The sequence below is a fragment of the Neomonachus schauinslandi genome, chromosome 12 (assembly GCF_002201575.2).
Source record: "Neomonachus schauinslandi chromosome 12, ASM220157v2, whole genome shotgun sequence".
Lineage (NCBI taxonomy): Eukaryota > Metazoa > Chordata > Mammalia > Carnivora > Phocidae > Neomonachus > Neomonachus schauinslandi.
The window spans coordinates 78,091,763-78,107,710 of record NC_058414.1 but is presented as its reverse complement, the minus strand read 5'-3'; the positions used below and the strand labels follow the sequence as shown (position 1 = coordinate 78,107,710).

The following is a 15,948-nucleotide window of genomic DNA, read 5'->3' as shown; positions in this document are numbered from 1 at the left end:
ACGTGTGGTGGGGGTCCAGGCAGTCAAGCAACCCCGGGTGTGCGCACTCAGAGCCACCACGTCCAGCCCTTCCCTGCCTTCGCAAACTGCGCGCCCGGGTACCCGGCACCTGGGCCCCGGCGGTAGCTGCGGCGCGCGCACGCGCACTCGGCGACCCCGCGCCCGCTCAACATTTTATTCCACGTGTTGCTTGTTGTAGGAGCCACAGGTTCCCCACCTGCGCCCGGGCGCTCTGGCCGCCCCGCCTCTGCCCAACGGGCGTTGTGGGATGACGGGGTTGGCGGGCCCCGGGCCGGCCGAGGAATTCACGAGGCGCTCACGTTCACCTCCAACGCTAACTCCGCCTATTTAATCCCGGCGGCTCCCGCTCTTCTCTCGGCTCCTGCCCGCCCCTTTCGCTCTGGTGGTAGGAAACATTCCGGTCCCAACTCGACGTGTCCGGAAAGCTCTGGCCAGTTTCCCTTTCGTTCTGCGACCGCTGCTGCCAGCCGCGAGGCTTTCTCAGACCGGCAGGCGCAGCTGCCGTGGGTGAGGCGCCTGGGGGCCGCAGGCTGAGCGGCGGGGCGCCCCGAGCACTATGCTGGACCCGTCTTCCAGTGAAGAGGAATCGGACGAAGCATTAGAAGAGGAGAGCCGCGATGTGCTGGTGGCGGCCGGCGGCTCGCAGCGAGCGCCACCGGCCCCGGCTCGCGAAGGGCGGCGGGACGCGCCGGGGCGCGCGGGCGGCGGCAGCGCGGCCAGACCAGTGAGCCCGAGCCCCTCGGTGCTCAGCGAGGGGGGAGATGAGCCCGAGAGGCAACTGGATGAGGAGCAGGAGCGGAGGATCCGCCTGCAGCTCTACGTCTTCGTGGTGAGGTGCATCGCGTACCCCTTCAACGCTAAGCAGCCCACCGACATGGCCCGGAGGCAGCAGAAGGTGAGTTGCACGCAGGACCGGCCGCCTCCGGCCGCCACTTCTTCCTCTCCGGAGTTTTCTCCTGGGAGAGCTCTGGGTCGCTTGCCCTCTGCCCTTGTTCAACGCGGGTACTATTTTTGTTGGTCTTCGAGGTTCAAGGGAAGACCGTGCTTTAGCTGGCTGGGTATCGGGTTGCAGAGGACGCGTCCTCCCCCGGCCCCCCCTTCTCGTTGGCAGAAGCTGTCAGCTCGGCATCCGTGAGACTAACCGGTACGTGGGCTGTGCGGTGGTTGCACCCGGTGGGGCTCCGCTCCGGCCAGGTTAGAACGCAACTCCCATCAACTTAATTTTCTAACAGCAGTGGTGCATTCCTGTCCACCCAGTTCAGCTGGAGCTGGACTTTGCTGTGGGTGTAAATGACTGTAGTTAGGCGAAGCAGGTGGAATCTGGACACTTCTGTTAGCTAGAGAAGCCTTCACTAGGGTGAAGGGGTAGAGATTTTCCCCAGTGAATAAAAAAAGTTAAGCTTCCTATACTGCTGTAAAACTAGGACTTCAAATCCAAACGTTGGAGAAGGTACGCAGTTTTGAAGAGTTGCTGTAGGTTGGTAATTCCTGGTCTGGGCAGGCCTAATGAAACGCACTATTGATGAAAAACAAAGGAGTGGCACATTGCCACTTATAAGGAATGCTTTTTTTGTATCCCAAAGTGATGAGTTCCAGGTGTAATATTTTCCGACCTTAGTTTTAAAACCAGATTCCATGGGTCTAATGTACTGTAACAGATGAAAGTCATGACTCAAATTGCCCTAATCGGGTAAATGTTCCAAATAAAACATGTCTAGTAAATATTTCTAATAGAATGATGAGCCTAAAGGTTCAGGAGAAATCTATCTCCTTAGTTGGACAATACCTGGAGACCCAGAGAGCTTGTAATTTGCCCAAGGCATATTTAGATGCATATGTGTTTTCTGAGGTATTAAGCATGTGAGGCATTTCTTAAAAATTTGGAAAGCTTTTGAACTGCCGTCTGAAACCCCACTACATCTTCCACTAAAGGCAGTCTTCCTGCCACCCTCCCACCCTCATTTATCCAGCCTTTAAAAACACACCTAAACCAAGAAAGCTGTTTTGAACCCTTCATTCTCTGGGAGTATTTACCGGAGGATTCTCCACAGCTGTCACCTGATTACAGATCCTTCCAGAACCTAACCTGTAGGTAATTCAGTCACAAGGCTAGAGCTGGAAAAGATGTTGGTACCCTCTAGGCAAATTCCTCATTTTGGAGGAGAGCAATATATCTAAGCACCATTTCCTAATCTCAAACCAATTGGCACGATTGAAGCTACCATTCCTCAGGTCGGTTGTGATCACCCCATGGAATTCTTGTGTACCTTCCATCCCACTCATAGGTAAGTACTTCCTCATTGTTTGTATTGCAGTTACCTGTTGCTTCTCCACTCCCATAGGTCAAGCAGCTTTCAACTTCAGTAGTCCTTAACTAAGTGTAGGTAACTTTTGGCCTGTGTTCTATGTGGTTTTATAAAATGCTTCTGAATGTCATCCAGTCATCACGTTGATCATTCATACGTCATTTAAGCTTATTTTTAGTGTATTAAAGTATAAAAATGTATCAAACTAATGATGTGATGTATGGTGATTAACATAACATAGTAAAATGTATGGTTTAACGGTATCTCTGTTCGGACTCTTTAAAAAGACACTGGTAGCTGATACTGTGCTAACTTCACATTTTGTTGAAACTTTCATTTTTTCATAGCTGCAGATCTGACTCCTTTAAAAAGTTCTACAGAACTTCAACTTTCGAACAGGTACATTCATAATACTAAGGAAACTATATTGTTATAACCTTATCCGGTGTTACCAAATCAAACAAAACCCTGTGTCTCATCTGATCTCTGCAAAAATGTTTGGAATGCTTGGAGACTTCAATTCTGTAAATATTGAGAGAATTGCATACGGTCAGATTAACTTTTGTGAATTTTATTAAGGGCGAGGCCATATAACAGCCTAAGTGTATTTGCCTTATGCAAAACGCTCCTTTTTTTTTTTTTTTTTTTTTTTTAAATATGCTTAGTAAAGAGCTGGAGCATTTCTTGGCAGTAGGTTTCCTCCCAGGACAGTGAAGTGGGAATTCATATTCTTGTGAATTTGCACAAGTCAATTAATGCCAAAAACTTTAAGTCTTGAATTATACAGTTGGGTTATATAAAAATAATGGCGTAATTGCAAAATCACTAATTCATCACATTTTTCTGTATCTTCAAGTTTAGGTATCTAGTAAAAGGCTTTTTTTTTTTAAAGATTTTATTTGACAGACACGGGGAACACAAGCAGAGGGAGTGGGAGAGGGAGAAGCAGGCTTCCTGCCTGAACAGGGAGCCTGATGTGGGGCTTGATCCCAGGACCCTGGGATCATGACCCGAACTGAAGGCAGGTGCTTAATGACTGAGGCACCCTTAGTAAACGGATTTAAAGGCTTAAATGTTGTTGAAATGCATATTGCTGCTTACTCAAAAGTTTGAGAATTTTAGAAACTCTCAAATTGAGATCTAAAAGTGTCTTCATTCTATAAATGACAAAAGAGCCTTACCTTGACTGTCTTAGCTCTTTTTTTTTTTTTTAAAGATTTTATTTATTTATTTGAGAGAGAGAATGAGAGACAGAGCACGAGAGGGAAGAGGGTCAGAGGGAGAAGCAGACCCCCCGCTGAGCAGGGAGCCCGTTGTGGGACTCGATCCCGGGACTCCAGGATCATGACCTGAGCCGAAGGCAGTCGCTTAACCAACTGAGCCACCCAGGCGCCCTCTTAGCTCTCTTTTAAGGGCAGGTGAGTTTCCGTGGACTAGAGCTGAGCCCCATTGTGGTTTTGGGGTTTTTTTTTTGTTTTTTTCCCTTTCTTGGCTAGAAGGCCCACAAATCAAGTTAGGGGTTTTAGCCAGGAGTTATTTGTGAAAGCTTAGTAGCATTAAACTCAGTTGACTAAAACATGCCTTTGCTTTTTGCTGGAAAATAGGGCCGTTAGGCCCTGTGACTACTGATGGCTGGACCCAGGTACTGACAAAGCTTCGTACCCGGGGGTCACACCACCTGAACGAACATACCCAGGGGTTCATATGTGATACAAATACGAAGTAACCAGTAATGGGAAAAGGACTTCAGCTGTGAAGTGCCTAAGCCTGATGCTTATTTACCTTGGTTACCTTTGCACCATCCGAACACCACAGCAATAAACTTTGTATGACTCTAGATCTTTGGTTAAAGGTGGGATCAGTGTTGAAACTACAAAATGGGGACACAGATGATCACAACTGTTTCGTCATAAGGCAAACTATAAAGGCAGTTTGTTGAGCCTTTGGAAAACCCGGGGACCCTGTAGGAAAAAACGTGAACAGGTGATTGGAAGGTAGGAAGAGTCTGACAAACCTAATGGCCACCGTGGTAGAGGTTAAGTACATTCACTCCTACAGATACGGGCTTAGACTACAGGTCTCCACTTAGATGTACAGGACTTAAAGTGCTAAAAGTTTAGCTGTGTCCGTAGGTTTCCAGTGAGTGGTTGCACGGTTTTCGTTGAATTTAGTAAAGTCAGCTGTTGAAGGAGCCAACTATTTAAAAAAAGCAGGAGTTAAAAAGATGAAAATATTACCTAATAACTTTGTATGAATCATATACTCATGTTCTTTGCATTTTATGTGTATGGCCACTGTAATCACTAAATTGTGACTTATTAGACCTTCATACAGAATAATCATTCCCATCACTTTGCATAATTTTCCTTTAATTCTAAATTTGGGAAGTGTATGCAAATACTGTGAAATGACAGATGTGGGGGAAGTAAGCTCATTAGGTAAAACTGATCAGGAAGAGTGCATTATAGGGAAATAGATCGTATTAGGTGAAAAAACAAAGTAGGCTCTTTCCTAGAACTGACCTCTGAATGTTCCATTACAATAAAACGGCCATTTTTTATCTCTGGAAATGATAGGCCCTTATGTCTTTAAGTTAATTCTTAGTTAACTGCTTAGATGATCTCCGCCCCCCTCCCAAGTTCAGGGAAAGAGCCGGTTTTCTAGAAGAAGAAAAAACCCTACAGATTTACAAAGGTTGAGCATCCCTTACGTTATGCTGACAGTCCTTGTCTTCATGCTGTGTTGCCCCTCTTTGGTGCCGAAGCTACAACTGTGGCCTTGATGTATTCTCAGCAGAGTGTATCTTACAAAAACTTGTCTGGATACGTGGAAGTGTCCGATTTAGTCTAGGTTTCAAAGAATTAGGTATAGTTTGGGGAAAAGGAACAAAAGCAAAGTTGTCTAATCTTTGGAAACTAAAGTTCTTAAACATGTGGATTTTGCCTTATTTTTTATTAAGATTTTATTTGACAGATAGAGCAGGAACACAAGCAGCGGGAGTGGGAGAGGGAGAAGCAGGCCTCCCACCGAGCAGGGGGCCCAATGTGGGACTCGATCCCAGGACCCTGGGACCATGACCTGAGACGAAGGCAGACACTTAACCGAGCCACCCAGGCGCCCCTTGCTTTATTTTAGTGAGTGTTCATGGGGAGGCAGAGAGGGGGAGAATCCCAAGCAGACCCTCCTCTAACTGTGGAGCCTGATGTGGGGCTCAGTCTCACGACCCTGAAACCATGACCTGAGCTGAAACCAAGAGTCGGACATTTCAACCGACTGAGCTACCCAGGCACTCCCCCCAAACATGCTTTTTGAGATCTCCAGGATCCCCCACCAACCCTTGTAAAGGAAGCCATAAAAACAGTAATACCTGTTGGTACAAAACTAAGGACGGCCGAGCAAAACTGTTAATGCCGCTATCAAACCTGAGAGACCAGCGGTGTAGGAGCCCAGTAGTATGCCTTGCTTTCTTGTTTGCAGGTTTCCAGCAGCTGATACAAGTCTTAAAAAAAAAAAAAAAAAAAAAAAGCCACCCTCTTTGGGAGTTAGGATAATTAATTCCATGTGCTCCTGAGGCGTTGGTACATGATGGTGCAAATGTAGAAGGGGATGGGTTAGGTTGGCTTTTAATAACCAGGAATACGTTGTCCTCTGGGGAGTGAGGTGGAAACCACATTAAAGCGACCTCAGACTGGACTTCAACAGTATCTTGGGAAGATGTATGTTGCTTCAATTCCTTTAATCCTCCACAGGGTATCTTGAGGCCATAGCACTTAATTTAATGGAATGAGTTGTGCTAATGAGAACTCAAATGGATTAAGTGATATTGGTATTGGCTTCTTTCAAAAATGAAATCAGCTGTACTTGTGATATACCGTGACTGCTTATAAAGTGAAATAAAATAACGTAGTCCTGTTTTCCCTCTTTAGTTTTTTCTTTTAATGGAAACCGTTCCCTTTATTTGTACACTCACAAGATAAATAGCACAGTTTGTAAGGTTATTAAAGAATTTTAAAATGAAAACTAATTGCCAGGTTATGAAATATGGAAATTCTGAGTGGAAAATCCCACCAGTTATCATTTGGTAGTGAGGCCGGCCTCTTGGATGATTGTGCTATTTCGTATGCATTTCAAGTTTATTTAGACCTTTGGGAAGGAAGTGGTGGGTCGCCTAGTCCTGTGTGCTTCAATCTTTAGGCTATAAACGTCCTAATGACTGACTAGTGGATGTATCATTGGAACAAAGGGCACCTTCCCAAAGTTAGGAATGTTTAGGAATCAAATTATGAAACCATTGTCCTAAATTGGTAACACTTCATTTTAGGACTACTGTTTTGGTCCCTTTGTTTCAAAATCAGCTAAGGAGTTTGGTAGGATTTCCTTTGAAAACAAAACCCCGAAAACCAAAAACCTGTGATTTCTATCTTCAGCTGGGTGTTAGAATTACCTGGAGAGCTCTTAAGAATCCCATCATCCAATTTGCACCCCTAACTAATGAAATCGGTCTCTGAGGTTGTAGTCTTTAAGCTTCCTTGGTGATTCCAGTGTACAACCAAGGTTGAGAACGGCTGCTTGTTGTCATTAAAGCTACAGGGAACTGAACTTACTTTCACCTTGCCCAGGTTAAAATATTTGCAGTAATGAGATTATTGAGTAATTAAACCAGTATTCCATATTAAGGTAAAGGCAGGAGGGATGCTCTAAGCGTGGAACCAACCTATCCAAATAATATTCTAGACTTTATTGAATCAGTACAGTGGGAGACCGGTGCGTATTAGACTTCTAAAAAGGTCTTTAATTAGGTAATATGCTAGAGGCGATTAAATTGCATTTGCAATTGTGTAATTCACTATAAAACCACAGATCCCAGATTTAGCAACAGAAAATATAGGATGCTCAGGGTAAGCCTGAGTGTTGCCTTCCATCCCAAAATAAACTGGGGGAGTATAGTGAAATCTGAGTAGGAGTTGACACTGAGTAATGCCTAACTGAAGAGTAAATTTCACCAAGGTCTTTCAAGATCATTAGTGGGAGGAATATTTCTCCTGTGTATGCGGTAGTAGTGCGTAAAGGTCTTTCAAAAAGTAAATTTCAGAGGCATTCTTAAATAATTGTCTTTTAAGTGAAGTTCTTAAACAGTTCTAAGTGTTTTGAGATTTGTGTGTAGTCTTTTGGCAACATTTTAGCATTAGGTAGACAGTATGGAAAACCAATTTCAAGTTATGTTAGTGTCAAGTCAGTGTTGTATACCTGAAACTAACATTGTGTATCAACTATAATAAAAAGCATTAGTGGGTTAAGTTGGTTTGCCTTTGGGAGTCTATTTGTAGGGCATCATTGATGGTCTTTTTGAAATTTTATATCCTTTGTAAACCTTAGGGTTTGAATATTTTCATTTTCTAACCTTCAAGTTAGTGATGAATCTTTACAATGAAAATGTTACTGGGGCAAAGGGTATGACCAATTTAAAGGCTATCTTTCCAGTCTGGTAGCTGAGATGATAGTTAACTTGCTCTTAGCTGATTGTGAGGATGAATGTATGTGTATGGTCTAATATCCTTTTCCCATTTTTCTATTGAGATACTGGTTTTACTGATATGAGCTCTTATCAGTACGTTGAGAATAGCGTTCCTTTGTGGAGGGGGTTTCTATGATCTCTTACTGTTTTTAGATCTACTTCGATTTTTTTTTTTTCCCTTAACATTGAGTTTCTTTGACAACTTCCCATCTAGAATTGTTTGAAGCAAGGAGTTGACTTATTCCCCTAAATGGCTAAGCAGTTCTTGCAGCCTAATTGATTATGTTCTACTTCCATTACTACGCTGTAAGTCAAGTTCATATTGTTTCCTTCATTAACTCATTGGTCAAATATTTATTATGCCTCTAACACTATCAGATGTTTTGGAAATACAGTAAAGAATAAAACAAGCAGAAATTCCCTCACAGGCTAGTGTTCAATAACTTACAGATTGTATATGTTTTTCTTTATATCTTTCCCTAGGTTACCTATTCTAATTGATCTAGCTCTTCCTATTGCTAGTATCCTATAATTTTGATTTAGGATAATCCTGTATTTTAATAACCTGATGGGATTAGTTCCCATTTGTCAAATTCTTTTTATCCTGTCTCTTCCCCCCCCCCCCCCGCCTTTTTCTTAATTGCAGCAGTATTGAAACAGCTAGGAGATCATTGTCTTCAAGGGCCTGGGCTTCATTCTTCAGTAGTATCCATGCATTGTATGAGGATGGCATTTCCTGTCTTTGGGTGCTGGCTTTTTCACTAGTAAAATGGGGATAATGGCCACATAGAATTCTTGTTATAATTAAATTAGATGACCTATATAAAGTGCTTAGTTTAGTGCCTACTGATGGATATGCTCCCGACTAGATGCTATTTTTTTTTTTTTTAAAGATTTTATTTATTTGACAGAGATAGCGAGAGCAGGAACACAAGCAGGGGGAGTGGGAGAGTGAGAAGCAGGTTCCTCGCCAAGCAGGGAGCCCGATGCGGGACTCGATCCCAGGACCCTGGGATCATGACCTGAGCCGAAGGCAGACTCTTAACGACTGAGCCACCCAGGCGCCCTAGATGCTATTTTTTTTTTTTTTTAAGCTTGATAGGGGAAACTATTTTACTAAATTCACTCTTCTAGCAACATAAACATCTTAGTAGAGCCTCTTATTTATGTCTTTGTGAAGTTTTGTAGGTTTCATTATGTAGACTGAGGTTTATAACCAAGGTTATTTTTAAACATTTTATAAATTTTTATTGTGGCTTATCTTTTTCTATTACTGTTAAATTCTAAACTATGCTATTAAAAAATTTTTTTTAAAAAAAACTTAGTATTTTTTAAAGACTTTTTTGAGAAAGGGAGAGCTAGCGAGAGAACAGCACAAGCAGGGGGTGGGAGGTGGTGCGGAGAGGGAGAAGCAGGCTCCCTGCAGGGAGCCTGATACGGGGCTGGATCCCAGGACCCTGGGATCAATACCTGAGCAGAAGGCAGGTGCTTAACAAACTGAGCCACCCAGGCGCCCCTAAACTAACTTGATTTTAACTGATCATGTTACTGTATACTACTGATTGTTTCAGTAATGATTACCTGATCCTTCTAGATTGTCTTTGTGGGTGGCTGAATCTTCTGATAGTAATGACTTGTTCTTTCCAGTAGCTCTACCTTTTGTTTGATGTCACTAGTAAGAATGTTCAGAATAGTGTATTTTTTGCCATACCTTTGTCTTTATCCCGGTTTTACTGAGGAATGCTTTTGGTATTATACCAAGGAATACATTGTTAATATTTTAGAATATTCTTTATTGTTACACTATTTATTACATTAAAAGGATAAAGATACCAGGAATTGACTTTGAATGTTATCAAATTACTTGACATCAGTTGAGGTAATTGCCTAACTTAATTTTACGGATGTGACTAGTTTTCATGTTTTTTTTTTTTTTTTAAAGATTTTATTTATTTATTTGACAGGGAGAGACACAGCGAGAGAGGGAGCACAAGCAGGGGGAGTGGGAGAGGGAGAAGCAGGCTTCCTGTGGAGCAGGGAGCCCGATGCAGGGCTCTATCCCAGGACCCTGGGATCATGACCTGAGCTGAAGGCAGACGCTTAACGACTGAGCAACCCAGCGCCCCTAGTTTTCATATTGTTAAACCATATTTACATTTCTAGGGTAATTGCTCCCTGATTGTGGTTTTGTTTTTCTTTTTCTTTTTTTTTTTTTTTAAAGAACACTTGATTTCCAGTTCCCTAGACTTTTATTTATTTATTTTTTTAACCTGTATTCAGAAAGGTCTGTCATTTTCTATGCTGGCTGTTGTAACAGGTTTGATTTTTTAAGGAATAGTATTAAGTGAGGAATATATTAACTTTTCTCAAGAGGTTATTTTTGGGGGGGGGGGTATATAAGATAACAGATGCTTGTTTGACAGCAGAAAGACTTCACTCATGAAATTAACTATATCCAGAATCTATTTTGGATTTTTCCTCTTCATCATATTAGCTATTCTCCTTATTCCACATTCAAATATGAAGATCATGACTTCAGAGAATTGGCCATTTCTAGATTTTCAGGTATATTAACATAGTTGGACATATCTCTTGTTTTCTCTACAGTTTTCAGTCTTCAGATTTTGTCCTTTCTTTAAAAAAATGACTAGAGGGGCATCTGGGTGGCTCAGTCAGTTAAGTATCTCTTTGGTTCAGATCCTGATCCTGGGGTCCTGGGATTGAGCCCTGTGTTGGTCTCCCTGCTCAGCGGAGAGCCTGCTTCTCCCTCTCCCCCTGACCCTTCCCCCTGCTTGTGCTCTTGCTTGCTCTCACTGGCATGCGTGCACGCTCTCTCAAATGAATAAATAAAAGATCTGTAAAAAAGCCCAGATACTCTTGTTTTTATAAATGTACATGTTAACTTCATAAACTTTGTTTTATAGTTTCTCTTTTCCTAAGGTTTTTTTGGGGGGGGGAGGGGCTGAGTAAGATAAATGTGGTTCTTTTATCTGGCAGCTTAGGATCCTTTTATTTTCTGCTTTGTAATAAAATGAAAGTATATGAAGCTATGAATTTACCTCTAGATACAGTTTGGCATCAGTTTGTAATATTAAACTTTTGCTAATGTTACTTATTTTTCTCTTGAACCAGTATTAATATAGTTAACTGGAATATTGAAAAATTTCTACTGTTGAAGTTAATTTCTAATTTTATGTTGACAGTGTGATTCACTGAACTATTTGTAGTATAATTAGTAAGTTTTTAAATTTAATTTTTTTTTAGAGTGCAAGTGGGGGTGGGGGCAGAATGAGAGAATCTCAAGCAGATCCCGTGCTGACTGCGGAGCCCCACACAGGGCTTGATTCCATGACCTCGAGATCGTGACCTGAGTCGGATGTGTAACCAACTCAGCCACCCAAACACCCCAATTAGTATTCTATCACAAATCATGAAGCAAATTTTCTGACTTTAGGATTTTGTTTTATACATCTAATCATTAGTTTTATAGTAACCATTCCTATCTTGTCTTTATAGTACTGTGTTATCTGGTTATAATTGTATCTTTAATTTACTTTATATTTCCAGAAGTATTTAACTCAAAAGCTTTGCTAAATTTTTAATAGTATAAAGATAAATATATACTTAAAGGGAGTTCCTTTTCACAGATTTTGATTCATTTAGTGCGGTACTGGACAAGAATTCTACTTTGTCCAACTTTAAAGTTGAAATTAAACTGTTGGAGTTTATCAGATACTGATACCCATAATATACCTGCTCCTGTTCACCTATATATACACACACACATAAACACCTACATCTGCATATGCATGTGTGCCTACACACATTGAGGTTATTTTATATTGAGAAAAATTAATACAATTTTTGCCTAGTCTTTGCTTTTATAAGCGCTTGAAACCGTCATTGCCAATGTATCCATCTTATTTTCCCTTTTGTTCTGTGTTTTCGGTTTCCTTTGCTTTTTGTTTTGTCTTCATGGCATTTGAACTCTCCCATCCTGGAGCCAGGGACAGATAGAGTGACAGGATATAAATCTTATGCCTTCCTCATGGTGGTGCTTATTGTTTTGATTCACTGGGCAGAGCATGTGTGTTTTAAGAAGCTTATGTCTCTAGTTTTCTTCATGGGTTATGAAGTTAGTGGACGTTCATCTGAATGGATTTCAGTTTTCTATTCAATCTGCAGTATTTCCTTTAAAGATACTTTTATGTATCTGTATGAATATTGGAAGCTGGGAAAATAAATTCTGCTATGAAACCTGTATTACTTTCACAAATTTAAGGAAATATATTCCAAATTTTATTTAAAGAGATGAGAATCTTATTTTAATTTAGTTCTCTAGAAAAATATTTAAAACTCCAAACACTGCTTTAGCCAAAAAGGCTTACAAAATGCTGAGTATCCTCAGGAACCATTCTGAATTATAACAAGACCACTATTGCCTACATTTGTGAAGCTCTGGTTTTCCTAACCAGAAGCACTTTATGTACTCTTGAGCAGTGGGAGGTAGAGAACTAGAAGGCATGTTCTTGTTCTCTCAACCCTGCTTCAACTAGAGGGCCATTCTGCTTTCCATGATAGAACAGGTATACCTGAAATGACTGGGGGAGGCCAAAATGTCCTAATAACCTTAATTTTTCATAATTATGTTTCAAGCGTACAATCCCATAATTCCTATAAATCCTAGGCCTTGGACTTTATTTCCTTTTTCACTCTTACAAATATGTGCGAGAAGGGATGTGGGGATATACAGTTTAATCCAGTACAGACCATGCCATAAGGGAGCTAAAACCTAATACATGAGATGTTGAATTTGTGGTCCTTCAAATAAGTAGAGATCAAAAGGACAATTGTTTGGCGTCCAGGAGAGATTTGGGTACAAGAGGTAAATTTGAGAATTGTCACGTGGATTGTAATTGAAATCATGGGCCTGGATGTGGTAGAAAAGCGGATCCAGCAAAGAGGTTTTAATGCGTTGATCTTAGAACTTTAGGATTTAAGGGGGAGAGAAGGTTGAGCTGACAAAGAAATGGAGAAGGGGCAGCTGATCTAGAAGAAAGCCAGCATGGTCTGTGTCAAACTGAGGAAAGAAAAAAAACTGTTTAATACAATGAAGTAGAGAACGAGGACAAGTGCTCCTGGTCAAGTAAGATGGGGATTGGAAATGCTGCTTGGGCTCAACAATATAGAGATGACACTACCACCTCATTTTAGGTTTAATTTCACCATCCACTTTTCATGTTATTTCTAAGCTGTAGTTCATATGCTGAATTCAGCCTTTCTTACATTATCTAATGAACAGCTTGAGTTCTACAGGGTGGCTTTGCCACCCCAAACTAAGCTTCAGTGCTGTTCTTTGTATAGACTGTTGTGTAGAGGAACGATATAAATATAAACGTATAGATGTACATGCATATGTATTGTGCTTTACGCAAGTGAGATTAAAATTATTGATAAACAGGTTTCAAATGTGGTACAACTGAGCTCTACATAAAGTATGACAAATAGCAGATCTTTGATGTTAATTGGTATTTACTGGTTTAGTAGTTCTTAATTTCAGTTGTGTGTAAAACTATCAGATTTTGTGCAAATGCTGGAATACATAAAAGTGGGATGGAAGGTGGTTAATACTCCTAGTTTGTTGGTAATCTCTCACCCCTCCTGTGTTGTCCTCTTCCTCTTTGCCTCTCCAACCTTCACTCTTGTTTATGGGAGGCCCCTAGCTGAAGCAGAGCAGGGTTCTGCCCTTGTCCTCTCTAGATTACTGTCTGATGTGTAAAAATGATGGATACTTCAGGATGCTGTAAAGATCCTAGAAAACTTCTGAAAAGTACCTAGCACAATGCCTGGCATGGAGTAGATCTTCAAAGGGTTTTTTGTTGTTGTTGTTTTCTCATTTTCACTTAGAAAAATGTTCTATGAAGCCCATTACATTTAGGCAGCGAATATTGAGGCAATATTTAAACAGGCATTGTGTACTAGGCTCTGTTTCAGGCACTGGGAGTGTAGGTGTGGACAAAACAGCCCTCATGAAAGTTATAGTAGAAATGATTATCAACAAGTACACATGTATTAAGACCCGGTGACTGTGGAAGGGGGGTTGGCATCCCTAGTTAGTTTAGGTAGGGTGGTCAGGGAAAGGCTCCCTGAGGAGCAGGTATTGGTTGAATTAAGCAAAAGTATTTGAGCCATTTGAAAATGGGGTGTCGGGTGAGGAGAAAGAACATCCAGGTGGCATTAACAGCAAGTACAAAGAACTTTAAGGTGGAATAAAATTTGTTTGGGAAGAACAGCAAAGAAGTTAGAGTGGCTAGAGTGGGATGAGAACTGGAAAGTGGAGAAGGCATGAATCTGGAGCGATAGGCATGGGCAAGCTCACCTACATTTCTGTAAGTCGTGTTAACATGTTCAAAATTTAAGTTTGGGAAGCTATTGAGTTTTGAGCTGATACGAGAAGTGACCAGATTAAAAATCTAAAAGGATCTTTGACCTGAAAATACTCTGCATAACTCCAGTGACCACCATTTATGTGGAATTTGTTCACCCCCTTAAAGTTGTATAACCTTGAGAATAGGCTATAGGGACAAGAGTGGAAGTGGGAAGACCAGTTAGGAGGTTCGGGCAATGGTTCAGGTTTGAATAGGATGGTCGCCTCAGAGGTGGTGTATAATATAGAAAGCATTTACTCCATGATATAATGTATTTGAGCTTAAATAATCAGTATGGTAAAAGAGTGCTACTTTGAGATTATAATTTGCTGAAACTAGGCTATTACATATTTATGTAGTTAAACACAAAACTTTTGGGACTTAGAATTAGTCTGTCCGTGCCTCCCCAATTGCCAGTCAGCTTCCCAGAAGGAGCCTTTTTAACTCTTCATACTTTTTAGTACTTCTGGGAAATACTTCTTAAACTGAAATACCCACTCCACTTTCTCTCATTCTTTTTAGACTTTAGCCATTACTTCCTGTAGAACACACAGTGGGGAGGGTCTGTTCGCTCCTATAAGCACCTGGCTTCCTTCTACTTGGAATACGGTTCTTTACCATTATTGGTTTCTACTGGTTGCTTCCAATATCTTATCACCTTCTTATAAGCAATAGAATTGTTAGGCACATGGCTGTCTGGCTGAAGACAACATTTTTTTTTTTAAGATTTTTTTAATTTATTAGAAACAGCATGAGAAGGGAGAGGGTCAGAGGGAGAAGCAGGCTCCCCGCCGAGCTGGGAGCCCGATGTGGGACTCGATCCCAGGACTCCGGGATCATGACCTGAGGGGAAGGCAGTCGCTTAACCAACTGAGCCACCCAGGTGCCCCTGAAGACAACATTTCTTATCTTACCCTCCCTTTCCTTTTGTTATCCATGGGACTGCGCATGATCGGCCAGAGAGTGTGGGTCAAGAACAAAGCTCTGCAGGACGCCAACTTTATTTCTCCTACACGAGAACAGGACCACATCCTATTGCAGCATCAGTCTTGATGAGGAATTACACAGGCAATATCTTTGTTTTTACAGAGTTTCGGAAGACCAGATGCAGACTTCTGAGATTTCACCGAGGAAGGCAGGAAGTGAGTCTTGCCAGAATAAGAGCAAGGATGTGGCAGACAAATTGTTGCCCCAAATTACTGGTGGCTGGGGAACAATCAGAATCTGCTATTCCACCTTCTGCAATTAGCCATAGCCAGAAGACTGATTTCAGACTAGTGGGGGATATGAAGAGAAGTGACGTGTGCAAACGTATGGGCCATTCTCTGTGAAGGGAAGGAAACCTCCTCTACCTTTAAGGTCTTCTAGCTGTACTAAGAATTAAATTTACATGGGACAGACCAACAAGAGAAAAAAGGTTTATTGCATGCACACAGAGGACCAATAATTAGACCTAAATGACTAAGGCAGTTTTTCACTTTTTGGGCAAAGAAAATAAATCCGAGGAATTGACAGGACAAAGAACTGAACTTGGGGAGCTTCAGTTAGTAAGGAATTCTAAACAGAATTTGGGCCAAGGTAGTAAATTAGTAAAGGGTTGTTTGTGTAGCCTTCCAGGTTCTAAATTTTCCATCTCTTGTGATAAAGATAGGTTTACCTCCTGGTACAGGGAGGATAC

General features: G+C 41.4%; 1 protein-coding gene across 13 annotated transcripts in view; it reads left to right on the top strand.

Annotated features, from left to right (window-relative positions):
• The first annotated feature begins 577 nt into the window (after positions 1 to 577).
• Positions 578 to 15,948, top strand: part of CADPS2 (calcium dependent secretion activator 2) — a 532,431-nt gene continuing 517,060 nt past the window's right edge. For all 13 annotated transcript variants that reach the window (XM_044920121.1, XM_044920119.1, XM_044920123.1 and 10 more), the window contains exon 1: positions 578 to 916. In XM_044920121.1, coding sequence (XP_044776056.1) covers positions 578 to 916 — 339 coding nt within the window. The remainder of the gene's footprint in view (positions 917 to 15,948) is intronic.